Consider the following 16,375-nt stretch of genomic DNA (forward strand, 5'->3'; position numbering starts at 1 on the left):
TGTATGTAAGTTTCCTTTGCTTATTGAACCTGCCACCTATTGACCTAGAATGGCCTGCCTCTTTCTTTGGTCTCCCCTTACCCTCTGACGGGTGTGGGGGCAACTTCAGATTTCATCCAGTAGGCTCCCAAGAAGGGTACGAGACAACAGAAATTAAAGGGAAATTAGGAAGCATTTTGAACTGAGAGAATGTGGGAGGGGGGTGAGGGGGGGATCAGAATTCGTTGCATACCAATAGAGCGGTGCTTAAGGGGAAATGCGAAGCACCACACGCCTATATTTAAAAAGAAAAAAAGATCCAAAATCAATGAACTGAGATTTCATCTTCAACTAGAAAAAGAAGGACAAATTGAAATGTAATTAAGCAGAAGAAAGGAAAAAAAACATCAGTTGAAGTAGAAGTTAATAAAATATAAAACAAAAAAGTAATAGACTTTTTACAAAAAAAAAACAACCAAATTCAATGAAAAAAAAACATTTTCAGGAAGAAGAAAAATGAACTTTTTCTTCTAAACCAAACTTATCCTAAAAAATGGACAAAAAATTAAGAATTTCAGGAATGAGATTGCATTAATATACATTCTAGAGATATTAAAAAAGGATAGCATGGGTGGCTCAGTTGGTTAACCATCCGATTCTTGACTCTATTTCGGCTCAGGTCATGACCTCACAGTTCGTGAGATCAAGCCCCTATCGGACTCGTGCTGACAGCACAAAGCCTGCTTGAGAGTCTCTCTTTCCCCCCTCTCTTTCTGCCCCTTCCCACTTGGGCACACATGCGCGCAGGCTCTCTCCCTCTCTCAAAGTAAATAAACATTAAAAAATAAAATAAAATGATTAGAAGAAAATATAAAGAAAAATGTTAGACCAAAAAATTAAACATTTAGATACAATGGACAAATTCCTTGAAAGACACTAACCAACAAACCACCCTCAAGAAAGAATCATTTGGATGGCATTACATCCATTAAAGAAACTGAATCTATAGTTAAAAAACTATAAAAAAAAAAAAGAAAGCCCATGCCCAGATGACCTCAGTGATGATAAACTCTACCAAACACGTAATGAACAAAAAGTACCAATTCCACACAAAACCTTCCAGAAAATTAACACAGGGGAGGAATTCTCCGAAACGAAACCAGACAAAGCCTTTACACAAAAAGCAAATTACATAACAATAACTTTCATACACGTAGTTGCAAAATTCCTAAGCCAAATTTTAGCAGAATTAATCTGCCACGTATTAAAATGATAATAAATCCCAACAAACCAAGCTTGGTTTAACCTTTTATACCTATTCAATGTAAGTCATCATATTAAAAAACTAAAAAGAAAAAAACATTGAAATATATGATCATCTTTATAGATGCAGAGAAAGCAGATGTAGGCGAATCAATACCCATTCCTGATAAAATCTCTCAGCATCCTACAAATAAAAAGAAACCAGTTCGAGCCCCGCGTTGGGCTCTGTGCTGACCTCTCGGAGCCTGGAGCCTGCTCCGGATGCTGTGTCTCCTTCTCTCTCTACCCCTCCCCCACTTGTGCTCTGTCTCCCTCTATCAAAAATAAAAAAGGTAAAAAAAATTAATAAATAAATAAAAGGGAATGTGTTCAAACGAATAAAGAACATCTGTGCAAAATATACAGTTAACACCATACGTAATGGTACTAACACTGTATGATTTCTTCCAAATCAGGAACAAAATAAGAACGCTCAGTCTCACCACTTTCATTCAGTGCTGTACTAGAGGTCTAGTCTACGAAATCTAGCAAGGGAAAGAAATAAAAACCATCTTGAAAAGCAGAAATAAAAGTGTTTTCATTTGCAGACGACATGATTATCTATGTAAAACTCCGGTGGAATCCACAAACAAAACTACTAGAAAAAATAAATGTTTCAGGTCAGGATATAAGGTTAATATAAAAAAGTTTATTATAATTCTATATACTAGCAAAAGACATTTGGAAATTAAAATTACAAATGACACCAATACCATTCCTAGTAGCATCAAAAATATGAAGTATATGATGACAGTCTAAGAAAATATGTGGGACATCTATACAGAGAAAGTTACAGAACATTGCTTAGAGAAATTAAGGAACACATAAAGAAATGGAGAGATATACCTCGTTTATGATTCAAACACATAAGTATTTTTAAAATTTCAATTGCCCCTAAATGTAGCTAATAGATTCAATGCAATCACATTCAAAATTTCAATAGGGTTTGCTTGGTTTTTTAGAAATTGACAAGCCAATTCAAAAGTTAACATGGAAATACAAAGACATAGATTAGCCAAAACAACGTTGGAAAAGGACGACATTGAACAACCACTACAAGATTTCAAGAAACTGCAATATTCATGGTGGTGTTGTAAAAATATATAAGCAGACCAAGGGAACATAACAGAGAGCCAGAAATAGACCCATGCACATATGGGTAACTGTGGACAAAAGTGCAAAGGCAATGTAGTGAAAAAGGAACAGTCTTTTCAACGAATGTTGCTAAGACAAGCGAACATCCTTATGGAAAAAGAAAAATAAGACGGAAAGAGAAAGTGCTTTAGTACCTGGCTCACAAATTAACTCAAAATAAATTACAGGTTTCTGTGTAAAGCCTGAAACTATAAAATGTCTAGAAGAAAACAGCAGAAAGTTTTGTGACCTTGAGTTTGGCAACAAGTTCTTAGAGACAGCAGTAGAAACGTGAAAATGGACTTCATCAAAAATTAAAATTTTCAGGGGCGCCTGGGTGCCGCAGTCGGTTAAGCGTCCGACTTCAGCCAGGTCACGATCTCGCGGTCCGTGAGTTCGAGCCCCGCGTCAGGCTCTGGGCTGATGGCTCAGAGCCTGGAGCCTGTTTCCGATTCTGTGTCTCCCTCTCTCTCTGCCCCTCCCCCGTTCATGCTCTGTCTCTCTCTGTCCCAAAAATAAATAAACGTTGAAAAAAAATTTTTTTTAAAAAAATTAAAATTTTCTGCTTTTCCAGAGACTGAGAAGTCATAAACTGAAAAAAAAAAAAATCACCAAAATGACATCTGATAAAGGACTTTTACCCAGCATGTACAAAGGGCTCTCGAAATGTAACAGTATAAAAACAAAGAACTCAAAACTTCTCAGAAGATCGGTACAGCGCTTTATCAAAGAAAATATGTAGAGAGTAAATAAGCACAATAAGTAAATAAAAAGATCTCAAGATTATTTTTCATTTAGGAAATGCAAATTAAACCAGAGTAATAGACCACCATGCGCCTATCAGAATGGGTAAAGTGACAAGACTGACCATACCAAGCGTCAGCAAGGATGAGGTGGAATTGGAACATTCATACACTGCTGGTGGGAATATCAAATGGTACAAGTTTGGGGCGAAACGTTTGGCAATTTCTCAGCTAGCTGAACATACACCTACTGAATGGTTCTGACATTAAACTCCTACGCACTTACTCAAGAGAAGAGAAATGCTATGTGCATACAAAGGCTGGTACACAAATGTTTATAGCACCTTATTTTGTGATAGACAAATACCGAAAACAACTCAAAAGATCATCAACAGGTAATGTATCCACAAATTGGGGTATACTCATACAAGGGAATCACATTGAATATTTTAAAGGGGGGAGAAATTGATGCAAACAACAAGGCAGATGAATATCTGTCTTCCTAGGAATGGTCCGGCTTTTCTTTTTTGGATACAGTTGGTGCTACATTATGTGCCACGAAATGGAAAGGCTTCCTTTAAAGTAGGAAAACCTGGGAGGGGAGGTAGCCGGGGACTAGAAACACTGAAAATAGAAGGAATACTTCAAATCCCGTCTGTTTCTGTTCAGCAATGTTTCCGCGGCTGGCTCAGTTTGCTCCTTAACGGAGTGTCTTCACTGGTTGGCCCGGTATGTTTCCACATTAGCACAACATAACAGAGTTGAGAAGAGGTCATCTACAAATGGTGTGTACTTTAGGGAGAAAAAAAAAAACAACACAAAAACTATTTTTGCCCCCGGCACCATGATTCTAACAAATACTCCCCTGAAGGAGTAAAGCTATATTGAGCTGTCCTTTGATAGAGAAAGGATGAAGAAGTCAGAACAGATTCAGAGACCAATAAGGAATTGTATTTGGGTCACTGAAAAGATGATTCTATTTATAATTACCTCCCGGAACATCTCAATCACCCCAAAATGTGATGTTCTGGGGGTGTGTGTGTGTGTGTGTGTGTGTGTGTTTTGGGTGTGCACGTGTGTAAGTGGTGGAGTGTGGAGACAGATCGCAACTTAAAAGACGAACAAGTGGCAGCTTTTAAGGTCGAGAACTCAAGTTCCTTGATTCCATTATGGGCTTTTCCTCTTTTCTGTTTCTTCACCGGCTCTGTTCCCATGCAGATTTCCCCTTTTTCGCCTTCTGCTTGCAGGGGGGGTCAAGTTCTCCATTTTCCATTTTCTATGCAGTTTAGGAGGGTGAGGGGGCAGATGGCACTGAGGTAGAGGACTGAGTACAGAGGGCTGCCAAGACTTGAAGAGGAGTAAAATTTTAAAACATAAAAAGGGGAGAAGGTTTGAAGGCTGGCAGGGGGATTGGGGAAACCAGGCGAAAAACGAGAGAAAGAGACATAGAATCAACATTTTGGATATCTCCAGCCAGGCATCTGCAGACCTAGTCTCTGCTAAGGAATTCTGCAGTCAGCTAATAACAGGCAGTTCGCAGGGCTCTCTCGTTTTGCCCCTAAATGATAAAGTACAGCTTCAATTCCAGAAGAAAAGTCTTCTCCTTTGCTTCCAGAGCCTTCAAATTCACCATGCTCTCACTAGATTCGCCTTCTTCTGACATATAGTAAATGCAGTTAAAATGCAGTTGTCAGCAAAAACAGCTCCCCTTTGTATATAGGCACAAGTGCCTGAAGGATACCTCTGGGAAAGAGATCCCTGGAATCGAAACCTGCAGATGGGGAAGAAAGAACAAAAAAAAGTAGATTTACTGCCACCTTGTGGTCAGAAATTTAACCTTGTTTTGTTTTGTTTTGTTTTGTTTTGTTTTTTTAATTTATTTATTTTGAAAGAGAGTGAGAGCGAGCACAAGCGGGAGGAACCCAATGCGGGGCTTGAACTCACCACCTGAACTGAGATCAAGAGTCGGCTCAGCCACCCAGGTGCCCCTAACCTTGCCTTAAAGCTTCCAGTCAGTAGTAAATGCGGGAAGGAAAACTCAAGAGAAGGTCGGAATGATTAAATGGGCAAGTCTCTGTCTGACAGAGGTGGGGAAGGAGGGGTTCAGAAATTCCCCCAGCTTCTCCCTGGCAAGAAGACAGTGTATGGAATGTGGAAGCCGCTTCACTCACAGGGTCAGCAAAGAACAGGAGACTTACAAGTGGGGCATCAAAGGAGAGCCATCCTCCCAGAGCCATGAGCTGCTCGGCTTCCTCAGAGACAACCCCATCCAGAACGGGAAACTGGAATGGGCGCTTGCTCGCTGGATGAATTCCTGTGGGGAGTGATAGTGATCGAAATTGATGATAAAGTCAGCGTGGTCGTTTTAGATCAGAGTCACAAAACTGCAGAACCAAAAGAGATCTTTGACATCCTTTCTGTAAGGAATGTTTACGAAGCTGAAGATACTATGTAACCTCTCTATCCCGGGTCATGTGTGTACTTAGTGGCCAGATGAGGCCAGAAAATAAGTATTCTTATCCTCAAACAAGTGCTCTTCCCCCAAGGGTGTAAACCCGGTTTGTTTCCCATAAGGCAATACTCCAGCCCAACCTACAACCATAAAAACTCACCAGATCATCTGTGCTGTTAATTTTCAGCATGTGGGCATCCAAAGACAAGCAATGGTTCTGGCTTTTTTCCCAATTAAACGGGCCAGAGGAGTATAGGTAACAGTTCACTTCATGCCAGAGCCAGTCTTGGGGACAAGGAGCTAGGAAGATAGCATATCTAATCAGTGAGTGATGCCTGAGTAAAAATATGTCTACAATTCTTAAGTCTTCCCCCAGGACAGGACAGTCACATGTATATCATTTCCTCCTCCTCTTCTTCCTCTTCTCTTAAGTTTACTTATTTATTTTGAGAGAAAGAGGGAGAGGGGAGGCAGAGAGAGATGGAGAGAGAGAATCTCACGCAGGTTTCGCACCGTCAGCACAGAGCCTGACACAGGGCTCGAACTCAAAAACCACAAGATCATGATCTGAGCCGAAGTCAAGAGTCGGATGCTTAACCAACTGAGCCATCCAGTCACACCACCTATCATCTCTTCTTAATTAGAATTATACCCAGACTCTGCAAATCCCTCAAGAGACTCGGAGTCTTTATTTCTCTTCAAGTATTCTGATTTTAGTACACTAAATTAAAAGCAAGGCTGTCGAAAAGCAAAATTGAGCTGACATATAACTTGAGAATCTGATCTATTTTTTTTAATTTTTTTTTTTTACGTTTATTTATTTCTGAGACAGAGAGAGACAGAGCATGAACAGGGGAGGGGCAGAGAGAGAGGGAGACACAGAATCTGAAACAGGCTCCAGGCTCTGAGCTGTCAGCACCGAGCCCGATGCGGGACTCGAACTCACGGACCGTGAGATCATGACCTGAGCCGAAGTCGGTCGCCCAACCGACTGAGCCACACAGGCGCCCCTCTGATCTATTTTTTAAAGTTCTGTTTGGAGTAATGGAAGTAAAAATTTGGGGAATGGATACATAATAGCAATTCTGCTATTAAAAAGATACACCGGGGGCACCTCGCTGGCTCAGTCGGTGAAAGGCGTAACTCCTGATCTCAGGGTTGTGGGTTTGAACCCCATGCTGATCATAGAGATAATTTAGAAATAAAATCTTTATATAAAAAAAAGTATGCTTATGCATTTAAAAACTTCGGTTTTTCAAATAATGAATTTAGGCTTCAATACTGTGCTTACTGGGGGCATCTGGGTGGCATCAGTCAGTTAAGCGTCCGACTGATTTCGGCTTAGGTCATGATCTCACAGTCATGATCTCACCTTTGTGCGATTGAGCCCCTCCATGTTCAGCATGGAGCCTGCTCGGGATTCTTTCTTTCCCTCTCTCTCTTCCCCTCCCCCAACTCTTCGCACACGGCGTGCCTGCGCGTTCTCTCCCTCAAAATAAATAAACGTGAAAAAAATTACTGAGCTTCCTATTTCTAGACATGTGCTGTTCAATACATAGCCATATGTGGCATTCGAACCACCTGTATTTCTTTTAATTTTTTAAAAGTAAATCCTACCTCCAAGGTGGGACTTCAGCTCACAGCTCCAAGGTCAAGAGTCACACACTCCACCACCTGAGCCAGCCAAGCACCCCTCGTTTAATTAAAAAAAAACTTTTTGTTTTATTTAACAAAGGCAACATCACTATGGGCCCCAAAATGTTGGCAGTTCTTTCCACATGTTAACTCGTTTCATCCTCATAACAACATGGCCAAATAGGTTTCATTCCTGTTCTTCGTTGGGCACACGGAGGAAATGGGAATGTATGGGAATGGGAACCTTGGCAGGTCCCTCGAGGAACCGCGTGTTGAATCGCTACATGGCACTACCTCTCAAACTCCTGAGTTTCAATCAATTGAAGAAATATTTCTTGGTGCCCTTCGAGGCATTTTGATACAGAATCTTGGGGTAAACGTGGACATGGCCATTTCTTAAGAGCTACCGGAGTGGCAATGTTGCACGCCAAAGGTTGACAGCCACCGCTAATTTCGTACTCAAAACTTGTCTCAAACTTGAGAAAGCTGGTTAGTTGTTTGCATGTGGCATTTTACTATTAATGTTTTTGAGAATCTTCTGCTTGGTGAAAAGCGGTACTTTATCTGCTAATTGGCCTTTATCTGACGCGGTCAAGGAATGGAATGTTTTACCTGGGCTATCTACCCGTGAAAAACACATTGCTTATTATTTTTGATTGGTTGTCCATGCCTGAAATCTCTGGGAGATGGTTCCGGATGGCCGTGATGTAGATTTAATCTCACACAACTGATTAAAAAAATGATTTCACAGACCCACCTGGGGAATAAATCATTTGGTTGGTATGTGGCTATGTCTGCTTATGTAAACATTCCTGTCCTTGATATGTTAGTCTCCTTCCTTACACCTTATTAGAGATAATGTAGTCTTTTCGTTTCCTCAATAGCTCCCTCTTCAATAAAGAGTTGAGTGGCGCCTGGGTGGCTCAGTTGGTTAAACATCTGACTCGACTTCAGCTCAGGTCATGATCTCACAGTTCGTGGGTTCGAGCCCCACATTGGGCTTGGGATTCTGTCTCCCTGTCTCTCTGTTCCTCCTCTGCTTGCTCTCTAGCTCTCTCTCAAATAAAAATAAAGTTAAAGGGGCGCCTGGGTGGCGCAGTCGGTTAAGCGTCCGACTTCAGCCAGGTCACGATCTCGCGGTCCGTGAGTTCGAGCCCCGCATCAGGCTCTGGGCTGATGGCTCAGAGCCTGGAGCCTGTTTCCGATTCTGTGTCTCCCTCTCTCTCTGCCCCTCCCCCGTTCATGCTCTGTCTCTCTCTGTCCCAAAAATAAAATAAAACATTGAAAAAAAAAATTTTTAAAAAAAATAAATAAAGTTAAAAAAATTACTTAAAAAATAAAAAGATGAAATAACATGTTTGACACTTGCTAAAGATCAATTTATCTAAAAATCTCTCTTCTTTTGGAAAGTTAAATAACCCTCTAAATATTGAAGGGCTTTATTAACTCCAAAACTTTATAAAAACTATGTATCGTTATTATTATCATTTAACTTATCTGGCTATCAATTTTTCTCATCCTTAAACCAAAGCGATCTGTGGGTATTTGAGAACTGTTATCACATAATCTTTTTTCAAATAAATTACATCGTTGAGATCCACTGACATGTACAAGCAAGAAACTGGAGAAATCTTTGTTTACTAGTGGTAGTTAGTTACTAATGCTGAGAATAGGGCACTCCATACACCTTCAAGGAAGCAATGCATCTCTGAAAGGATCTCCGTCTCACATCCCTTAAATCTCCCTATGATGAAAAGCATATGCCTGATTTAATTGCATGTTGTAGAAAGACTAAATGACACAGATAACTCTGTAATAACAGCAGAATTCACATCATCATCCCCTTCTTATAGATGCTGTTTCCACCTGCCTCCTAGATTCTGAGATTAAATCAATTCTTCTTAGATAAACTGAATTTCTTCGTATTTTATTTTTTTTTCTTATCTAAAGTACCTACCCAACACTTCAGGTCAGCCTGCCTCCGCTGATTTAATTTAAACAGATGTAGCGTATTTTAAGAAATAGTGTTATAGCATAAAGTTAATGTAGAGCTACCCAGGGACAAAGGAAACCCCGTAGGAAAAGAAATCAATGATTCAGATACATTAGAATGGAAAGAAGTAAGAATCTGTGGCACAGGGTAGGGGTGGGAGCATTCTTCCAGAAAAGTCTCAAAACTAGAATCTTAAAAATTGAGAAGAGTTCGGGGCGCCTGGGTGGCTCAATCGGTTGAGCACCTGACTTGGGCTCAGGTCATGATCTCCCGGGTTCCTGAGCGGGCGCCCCACAATGGGCTCACTGTTGCAGCCTGTCAGCACAGAGTCGGCTTCAGATCCTCTAACCCTCTCTCTGCCCCTCCCCTGCTTGCGCTTTCCCAAAAATAAATACTTAAAAGAAATTTTTTTTTTAAGTAAAGAAGAGATCCCTTTCCACCCTCCATACCTGAAAAGTTTGCTGCTTCCCTCAGAGCTTCTTGGAGATTCAGGTTCTGGTGATGAAGTTCCATCTGTTTCTTCGATTTTTCATCCAGCTTCTGGGTAAGGTTTTTTATCATCTCCTTGAGTTCCTTTTCTGACTCCTGGGAAGCTTTTTCTGCCTGCTGCTGTGCTAAAATCTGTCCCTCCAGTATAATTTCCTGGTGGGTAAGGTTTGCTTGATGTTGCTTTAGGAGACCAGACACCTGTGATACTAAATCAGAGCTGAAATAAGAACTCCATTAACCAATCCCCAGTAAAAATCCCTCCACTGGATTTTGAGGAAACCAAAGAATCCAATCAAATAATCTATTTTGACAGCAAAGAAACTGCTGGAAAATGAGCCAAATTTACTCAGAAATTATGGATTAAAAAGTTATTGGGTATTTCTGCAGTATTTTGTCTAAATATCAGGAACTGTCACAAGCACTTTTGATGAAACAAAACAAAATAGGATTTTACTTATTATTGATGGTTACAGACAAGTTTAAAAGCAATCATAAGATAAGTGGTATATCAGTGACATAAATAAAATACAGTCTCAAATAGATGCTAACCAGACTCATTATCACGAGCAATTGTCATTAATGATCTACTGTTTCTTTATTCTTCTGCTAACTCACTACCCTTTTGAACTTCCTAATTTTATTTAAAAACTGTGACACCCTTTTATTGGAGACACAGATTTTAAGTTGCTATGTCAGAACAGTTTCAAACGTTTTTTGTTTCTTAGGATTTTTTTTTTTTTTTTTGCCTTTTCTTCAGCACATTTTAGGAAGGGTGAGGAGAGCATAAAGTTTGTGAAATCTAACAGGCAACTAATATTAAGGGTCAAATGTCTCAGTTCTGGAAGCTTGATGGTTCGGTACAAAACAGACCCGTTGGCTGGAAGGCCAGATCTGACTCTGTTGTAAAGTGATTCTTCTCACAGGAGGACTCATCCAGTCACCACCACTGAGTCAAGGGCAGTTCTAGTCATTAGGGAAGGCCTTAAGTGTTAACAGATCGAAAAAATAGTTTGTGATCTTAACCAACAACTGAGAGACAAATAGCACTTCAAAGGCTGTAATCATCTAGATTCTAGATAGATGAAATAACCCAGATCTACAAGTTAAATACACAGGCAGATGAGGCGGGTGATCTGTACCATTTTCATTCCTTCTTGGGCATTCTCATTCTTCTTATCACTTCTTTTCCTGTCAACATCCTCTTTTCTGAATGGCCATATTATAAATTCGAATTACATTTATTTTAAGTGTTTCATTTATTAAGAGGGTGTTTCTGATTCTTAAATTTATTTTTTAACTTTATTTATTTATTTTTGAGAGAGAGAGAAAGAGAGAGAATGAATTCCAAGCAGCCTCCGTGCCATCCTCACGAAGCCCGACGCAGAGTTCAAACTCACAAACCAATCATGAGATCATGACCTGAGCCGAAATCAAGAGACAGATGCGTAACTGACTGAGCCACCCAGATGCCCCTCTGATTCTTAACTTTAAATTGGTATTTAATCACCTCTATTAAAACTCAGTGTGAACTGTATGACATTTCGTTTCCTTCTGGGTCTCTTAGGGGATCTCGTGGCTTAATTGCTTCCAATTATTTTCTTTCTCATCATTCCAGGATTTAAACAGACTTTACCCATGAAGTTATAAAAACAAAACAAAACAAAAACCCACCATTCATAATCTTCATTCCATGTCCCAGTCAACTTGAGGGATAAGCACAATACACTTACTCATCTTCCAGCTCATTCTAAAAACAGTTTGCCTAAAACGCATCCAAATCAAGGATGTTTGTAGTTGTTATGAAACCAATGAATTAACCACATTTGCAAGTTCTCACTTTGTCCTCCATCATTTCCCTGTGCTAGTACTTACCTTGCATTATCAGCATGATAAGAGTCACCAGTAATCCCAAGCAAAGGACCCCTAGAAGCACAGCGGCAGGGCACCACCACCGAGAAGAAAGAAAATAAAGACCTAGAATGATAGAGGATTGAATCAGAAGGACATAAACGATGGACGCAAGATGTCAAGCAATTCTTTGGAAACTGTCTGTACCTGGTACTTTGCACTCCTTACCTCTAGTCCTCCCAAGGGCTCTGCCAATAGTTCATTACCCATATTTATAGATGAAAAATACAGATAATATAAGTAATTTACCCATGGTCACACATTTGACGCTGTTTAAGAGCCAGGATTCAATACCAGGTATGTGATGTTAGGTATCCGATTCTAAAGCTTATACTCATCCATTCTCCCTACAGTGACTTTCCAAGAAACCCTCAGTCCAACTTTGTTCGATCAACTTTATATTTTTAGTATAGATCGTGTGTGCGCATGTACACGCGCACGCACACACACACACACACACACACAGACCTCACGTACAGTGTATTTTATAAGTAGCGTACCATAAAAGAAGGTCAGATACCAAGCAAATAAGCTTTAGTCAGTTAATCAACAGATTGCCTCAAAGAATTGTTTTTGTGCTTTCAATTTTTATTCTACTGAAATTACATCTTAGAACTGAGGTTATTGACCAAACAAAAATAGGAATGAAACTTCAGTACTACTCTGACTCATATTAATGTCATGTCCTATACTCACACCAGCTGTGGCCCTGTAGTTGCAAGAAGAAAGTTCATCATTATTATAGATAAAAATAAATCATGCAGCTCCCAGGTATATGAATGCCTAATTACGTGTTCCACCGCTAAAAAAAGCACAGATATTTTGGTTCAGCAGGAAAATATCTCACATAACGCATCTGGACTTCTCACCCTGTACAATACACAAATAAGGCACTGGTCATGTTATCCTTTATATGTAGACAAGGAAACCCAAAGTTTCAGTGAATTGTACAAGATCACACAGATGTTAAGATCCAAACATAGGCCTTTAATCTGTTAGCCGCTATGCAGCTTAGAACACTGCATCACAAATTTCCAGTGTGAATGTGCAAAGATCCAAATCAATCAATGGTCGAATATATTCACAGAGTTCTCATTATGTCAAAAGCACTTCTGTTAGACTTCACAGATGAGACAGACACAATAGAAATTGTAACAGGAAGAAATACAGTTGGTTCAAAAGTTGTTAAGCTCCTAGAGTGTATATGGCAAATTGGCAGAGAAGTAGGAGATAGTTGTGTCTCTTGCAAATAATTGCCTAATCCTAGCTTGGGGGTAGATATCTGTGTAAATCTTTCAACCAATATTTTCCTTTGGTCTGTATTCATTCTATACTATAGAAGACCAAGTATGTCTACCACTCTTGAGCGATGAAACTCCTGAATTTTTAGAAGAAATCACAGGATCCACACCTGTGTGGGGAAGGCACATACTCCCATTTTCTACAGGTCACCCTTTGTCCCATTTCCTGGGTAGGTAGAGACCATTAACCCAATCTCGGCTCCCGGTAGTGATTTTCTGATCAGAAAGCAATTGGATTCTTTGTAGTAGGTGATTGATCTAATCAGGTTCTGAGAGAAGATTTAGCTTCATAATGGTAATAAAATTCAGGCCTATTTACTACATGAAGAATGAGTGAATGAATGAATGAATGAATGAACAAATGACTATTGTTGACTTGTAGGTTTACCTGTAAATGACAGCACTGTTTTCATACCAAGTTCAGCAAGTCAAATGTTCAATCATTCCATGTTCAAACTTATTTTCCCTGTTGAGGGAAATTTCTATCTTGTTTATGGGAACATGACCTGGAATGTCTTTATCCAAATTCCTGACAACACTTGTATTGTACAAATACAACTTCCCCTATTTGTATTTTATTCCTTTCTCTGGGAATGGGTATAAGATAAAAGGCAATGTACTCAGACTGTCTGTGGAATTGGGATTATGAGTTAATTTACATTTAAGGAGTTTAACTTACCGTATATATCAAAAAATTACAATTTTCAAGGCAGTGGTACACAATAAAACGTGATTTGCGCTCAACTATACTGAATACCATTTCATCTGCTTTGGATAATTCATAAAAAGATATCCTGTTTTTGCAATGCCTCAAGAAGACTTATTATAAAAAGTATCATTGTATACACTGGGTGAATTCAACATCTCCTTAACCTTCTGATGGATTGGATTCTTGATAAAGAGGAGGTTGTGATACAATTCTAGCTGCCTGAAAATGAGTGGTTTTGTTAATTCCCCTGATCCCCAATTAGTCCTCTGTAAAAAGGGGGATTATAATAGTCCTAATTTCAAGATGTAAAGATTCAGAGAAGTAATGCACATAGAGAGGATATCAGAGAACACAGCCTATGATAAATGTTCCATAAAAGTTATTAGTATCTGCTACATCATCATTCAAAGCAAGTTAGTTCATTCGCATCTAATTTTTCTTTCTTTTAAGCAAGTGTTAATTCTACACTGTTTTTCCACACTCTGGTGTTTAAGCTGTCTAATCCTCTATTCAGTTCATTTACATGTTGAGCTAATCCTGGAATTCTGTCCCTATGTACGTTCACCCACCCCTAGTACCTTTAGCTTTCTCTCCATTTGGCTTCTGGTCGGGTTGGTCTTTCATAGTCGTACTCTTAAGGTCATCAAAAATCATTTCCAAATTCACTCCAAGAATGAGAGAGTGAAGCAGTCAAGGACTTCTGCATAAAGTAAAAATTGGTGAGCTCCTGCTGGAGTGTTTAAATAGCTACTGCTATCTATCTAATTGAAGAATGACTCAATCATTGGTAGGAGGAAGAAGAGGCTTTGCTTCACACTGGGAAGTCGGCTGACGCAAATTCTTGGGTTATGTCTATTGCAAGTGGGGAAAGTGGCGATTCTGCTAAGTATTTCAGGATGTTTCACTAGGTAATTTATGAAAGGGAAAACTGTATTTTCCGTGAGCATTAGAGGAGAGCCAGTTTCCTCTGTCCATAATTCCCGTGTCCCTATTTGTTTATTTCACTGTAGCAGACTTTCTCTATGTTGTAACTTTCATAAGTCTCTTTTAATTCTGACTGTTTCAATCAGCAATAGATCAGAAATTTTTGAGGTAATCACAGGATTCATCTCTAGCCATGATGACCATGATAATTTTAGAACTTAATTCGAAGCACTCTTTCATACAGTGGCAGTATAACATCGTACCAGTGAGAACACTGGAGCCAGAGGGAGCTAGTTTCAAATCTTTCCTTTGCTAAGCCCTTGATCTATAATCTTGGAGAATTACTTAACATTCTGAACCTATGTGGGTTTTTTTTTGTTTTTTTATTTTTTAGAGAATTGTCTTTTTTCTTCTTCTTTTTAATGTTTATTTATTTTTTTTCCAAAGGAGAGAGAGACAGGCAGAGTGTGAGCCAGGGAAGGGCAGAGAGAGAGGGAGACACAGAATCTGAATCTGGCTCCAGGCTCTGAGCTGTCAGCACAGAGCCTGAGGCAGAGCTTGAACTCTTGAACCATGAGATCTTGACCTGAGCCGAAGTCAGACACTTAAGTGACTCAGCCAACCAGAAGCCCTTGGATCTATGTCTTTGTCTATAAATTGGGACACTGGAATGTCCACTGGATGATGTTGATAATGTTGCTATAAAGATTCATGTGAAATATTGGCTGAAAATGCTAAGTACTGTACTTCAAACATAAGAGCTCAATAAATTATAGTTATAATATTAGTAGTAGTAATACTTAGCATAGTTGAATTACCCAGAAAAGAATACATTTTACACATAATTGGAGTCACAAGACTCTTCATTGATCTCGCCGTAAGGATGACTATATGAATTCATTGATAGAATTCTCACCTATTTTTCCTTTACAACCTCCTAACCAGAGAAGAAATGTCTTACTGCAGTTATGCATACTTTTAAAAACATTTTTCACTTTTGAGAGAGAGAGAGCATGAATGAGGGAGGGGCAAAGAGAGAAGGGGACAGAGGATCAAAGTGGGCTCTGAGAGGACAGTCGCGAGCCTGACGCGGGGCTTGAACTCATGAGATCATGACCCGAACTGAAGTCGGACGCTCAACTGACTGAGCCACCCAGACGCCTCTACATGCTTCTTTAAAAGTTCTTATTTACTAGAGATATTTTCTGAAGTATTTATGGGCAGAATGATGGGATATCTGGAATTTGCTTTAAACTATGCCAGGGAAAAAAATAAAAAGAAGGAATACATAAAAGAACATTGAAAAAATATGCATACATAAATAAAATATCTAGGAAACTATGAAGAAAAATTACTGCTATTGACAGCCTAATTAGGATTCCGTTTCCCTCCTCCTCCCTGGATTTTTTATTTTCCCTTTTTCTGTGCCAGGTATCTGAGACCAAACTGAACATAGTTCATCTGTCACTTAAAGTTTTGCTCTGTGATACAGTTCACCAGAAAAGCTCAGCATGTAGCAAATATATCCTGGTCAAATCAGCTTGTAACAAATCAATGCTACTTACCTTTCTCACGCAAGCGCTACCCAACGTCCCTTGACTGTAAGTGCCAGAAAGCAAGATTGCTGCCTGAATTCACCACGGCGACTTTTGCATAAATAGAATCTCAGGAAAGTGTTTTTGATAGTGAATTAATAAATGCTGAAATTACATCTCAAGGAAGAGGACACTTTATCATTCCCCACAGTGACTCAATTATTTTGTGTGCCATCAATATTCTCGTGGATTAAGATGAGATACAGATGTA

General features: G+C 39.4%; 1 protein-coding gene across 1 annotated transcript; it reads right to left on the bottom strand.

The window, feature by feature from the left end:
- Positions 1-3,113: 3,113 nt before the first annotated feature.
- On the bottom strand, positions 3,114-14,389 carry OLR1 (oxidized low density lipoprotein receptor 1). The gene is made up of 6 exons (XM_047868477.1): positions 14,224-14,389; positions 11,600-11,701; positions 9,688-9,933; positions 5,771-5,910; positions 5,357-5,472; positions 3,114-4,929 (listed from the first exon to the last, which is right to left on the bottom strand). The coding sequence occupies exons 1-6, from the start codon at positions 14,297-14,299 to the stop codon at positions 4,785-4,787; spliced, it is 825 nt and encodes a 274-aa protein (XP_047724433.1). The 5' UTR covers positions 14,300-14,389; the 3' UTR covers positions 3,114-4,784.
- Positions 14,390-16,375: the final 1,986 nt, after the last annotated feature.

This window comes from Prionailurus viverrinus, chromosome B4, assembly GCF_022837055.1.
Source record: "Prionailurus viverrinus isolate Anna chromosome B4, UM_Priviv_1.0, whole genome shotgun sequence".
Lineage (NCBI taxonomy): Eukaryota > Metazoa > Chordata > Mammalia > Carnivora > Felidae > Prionailurus > Prionailurus viverrinus.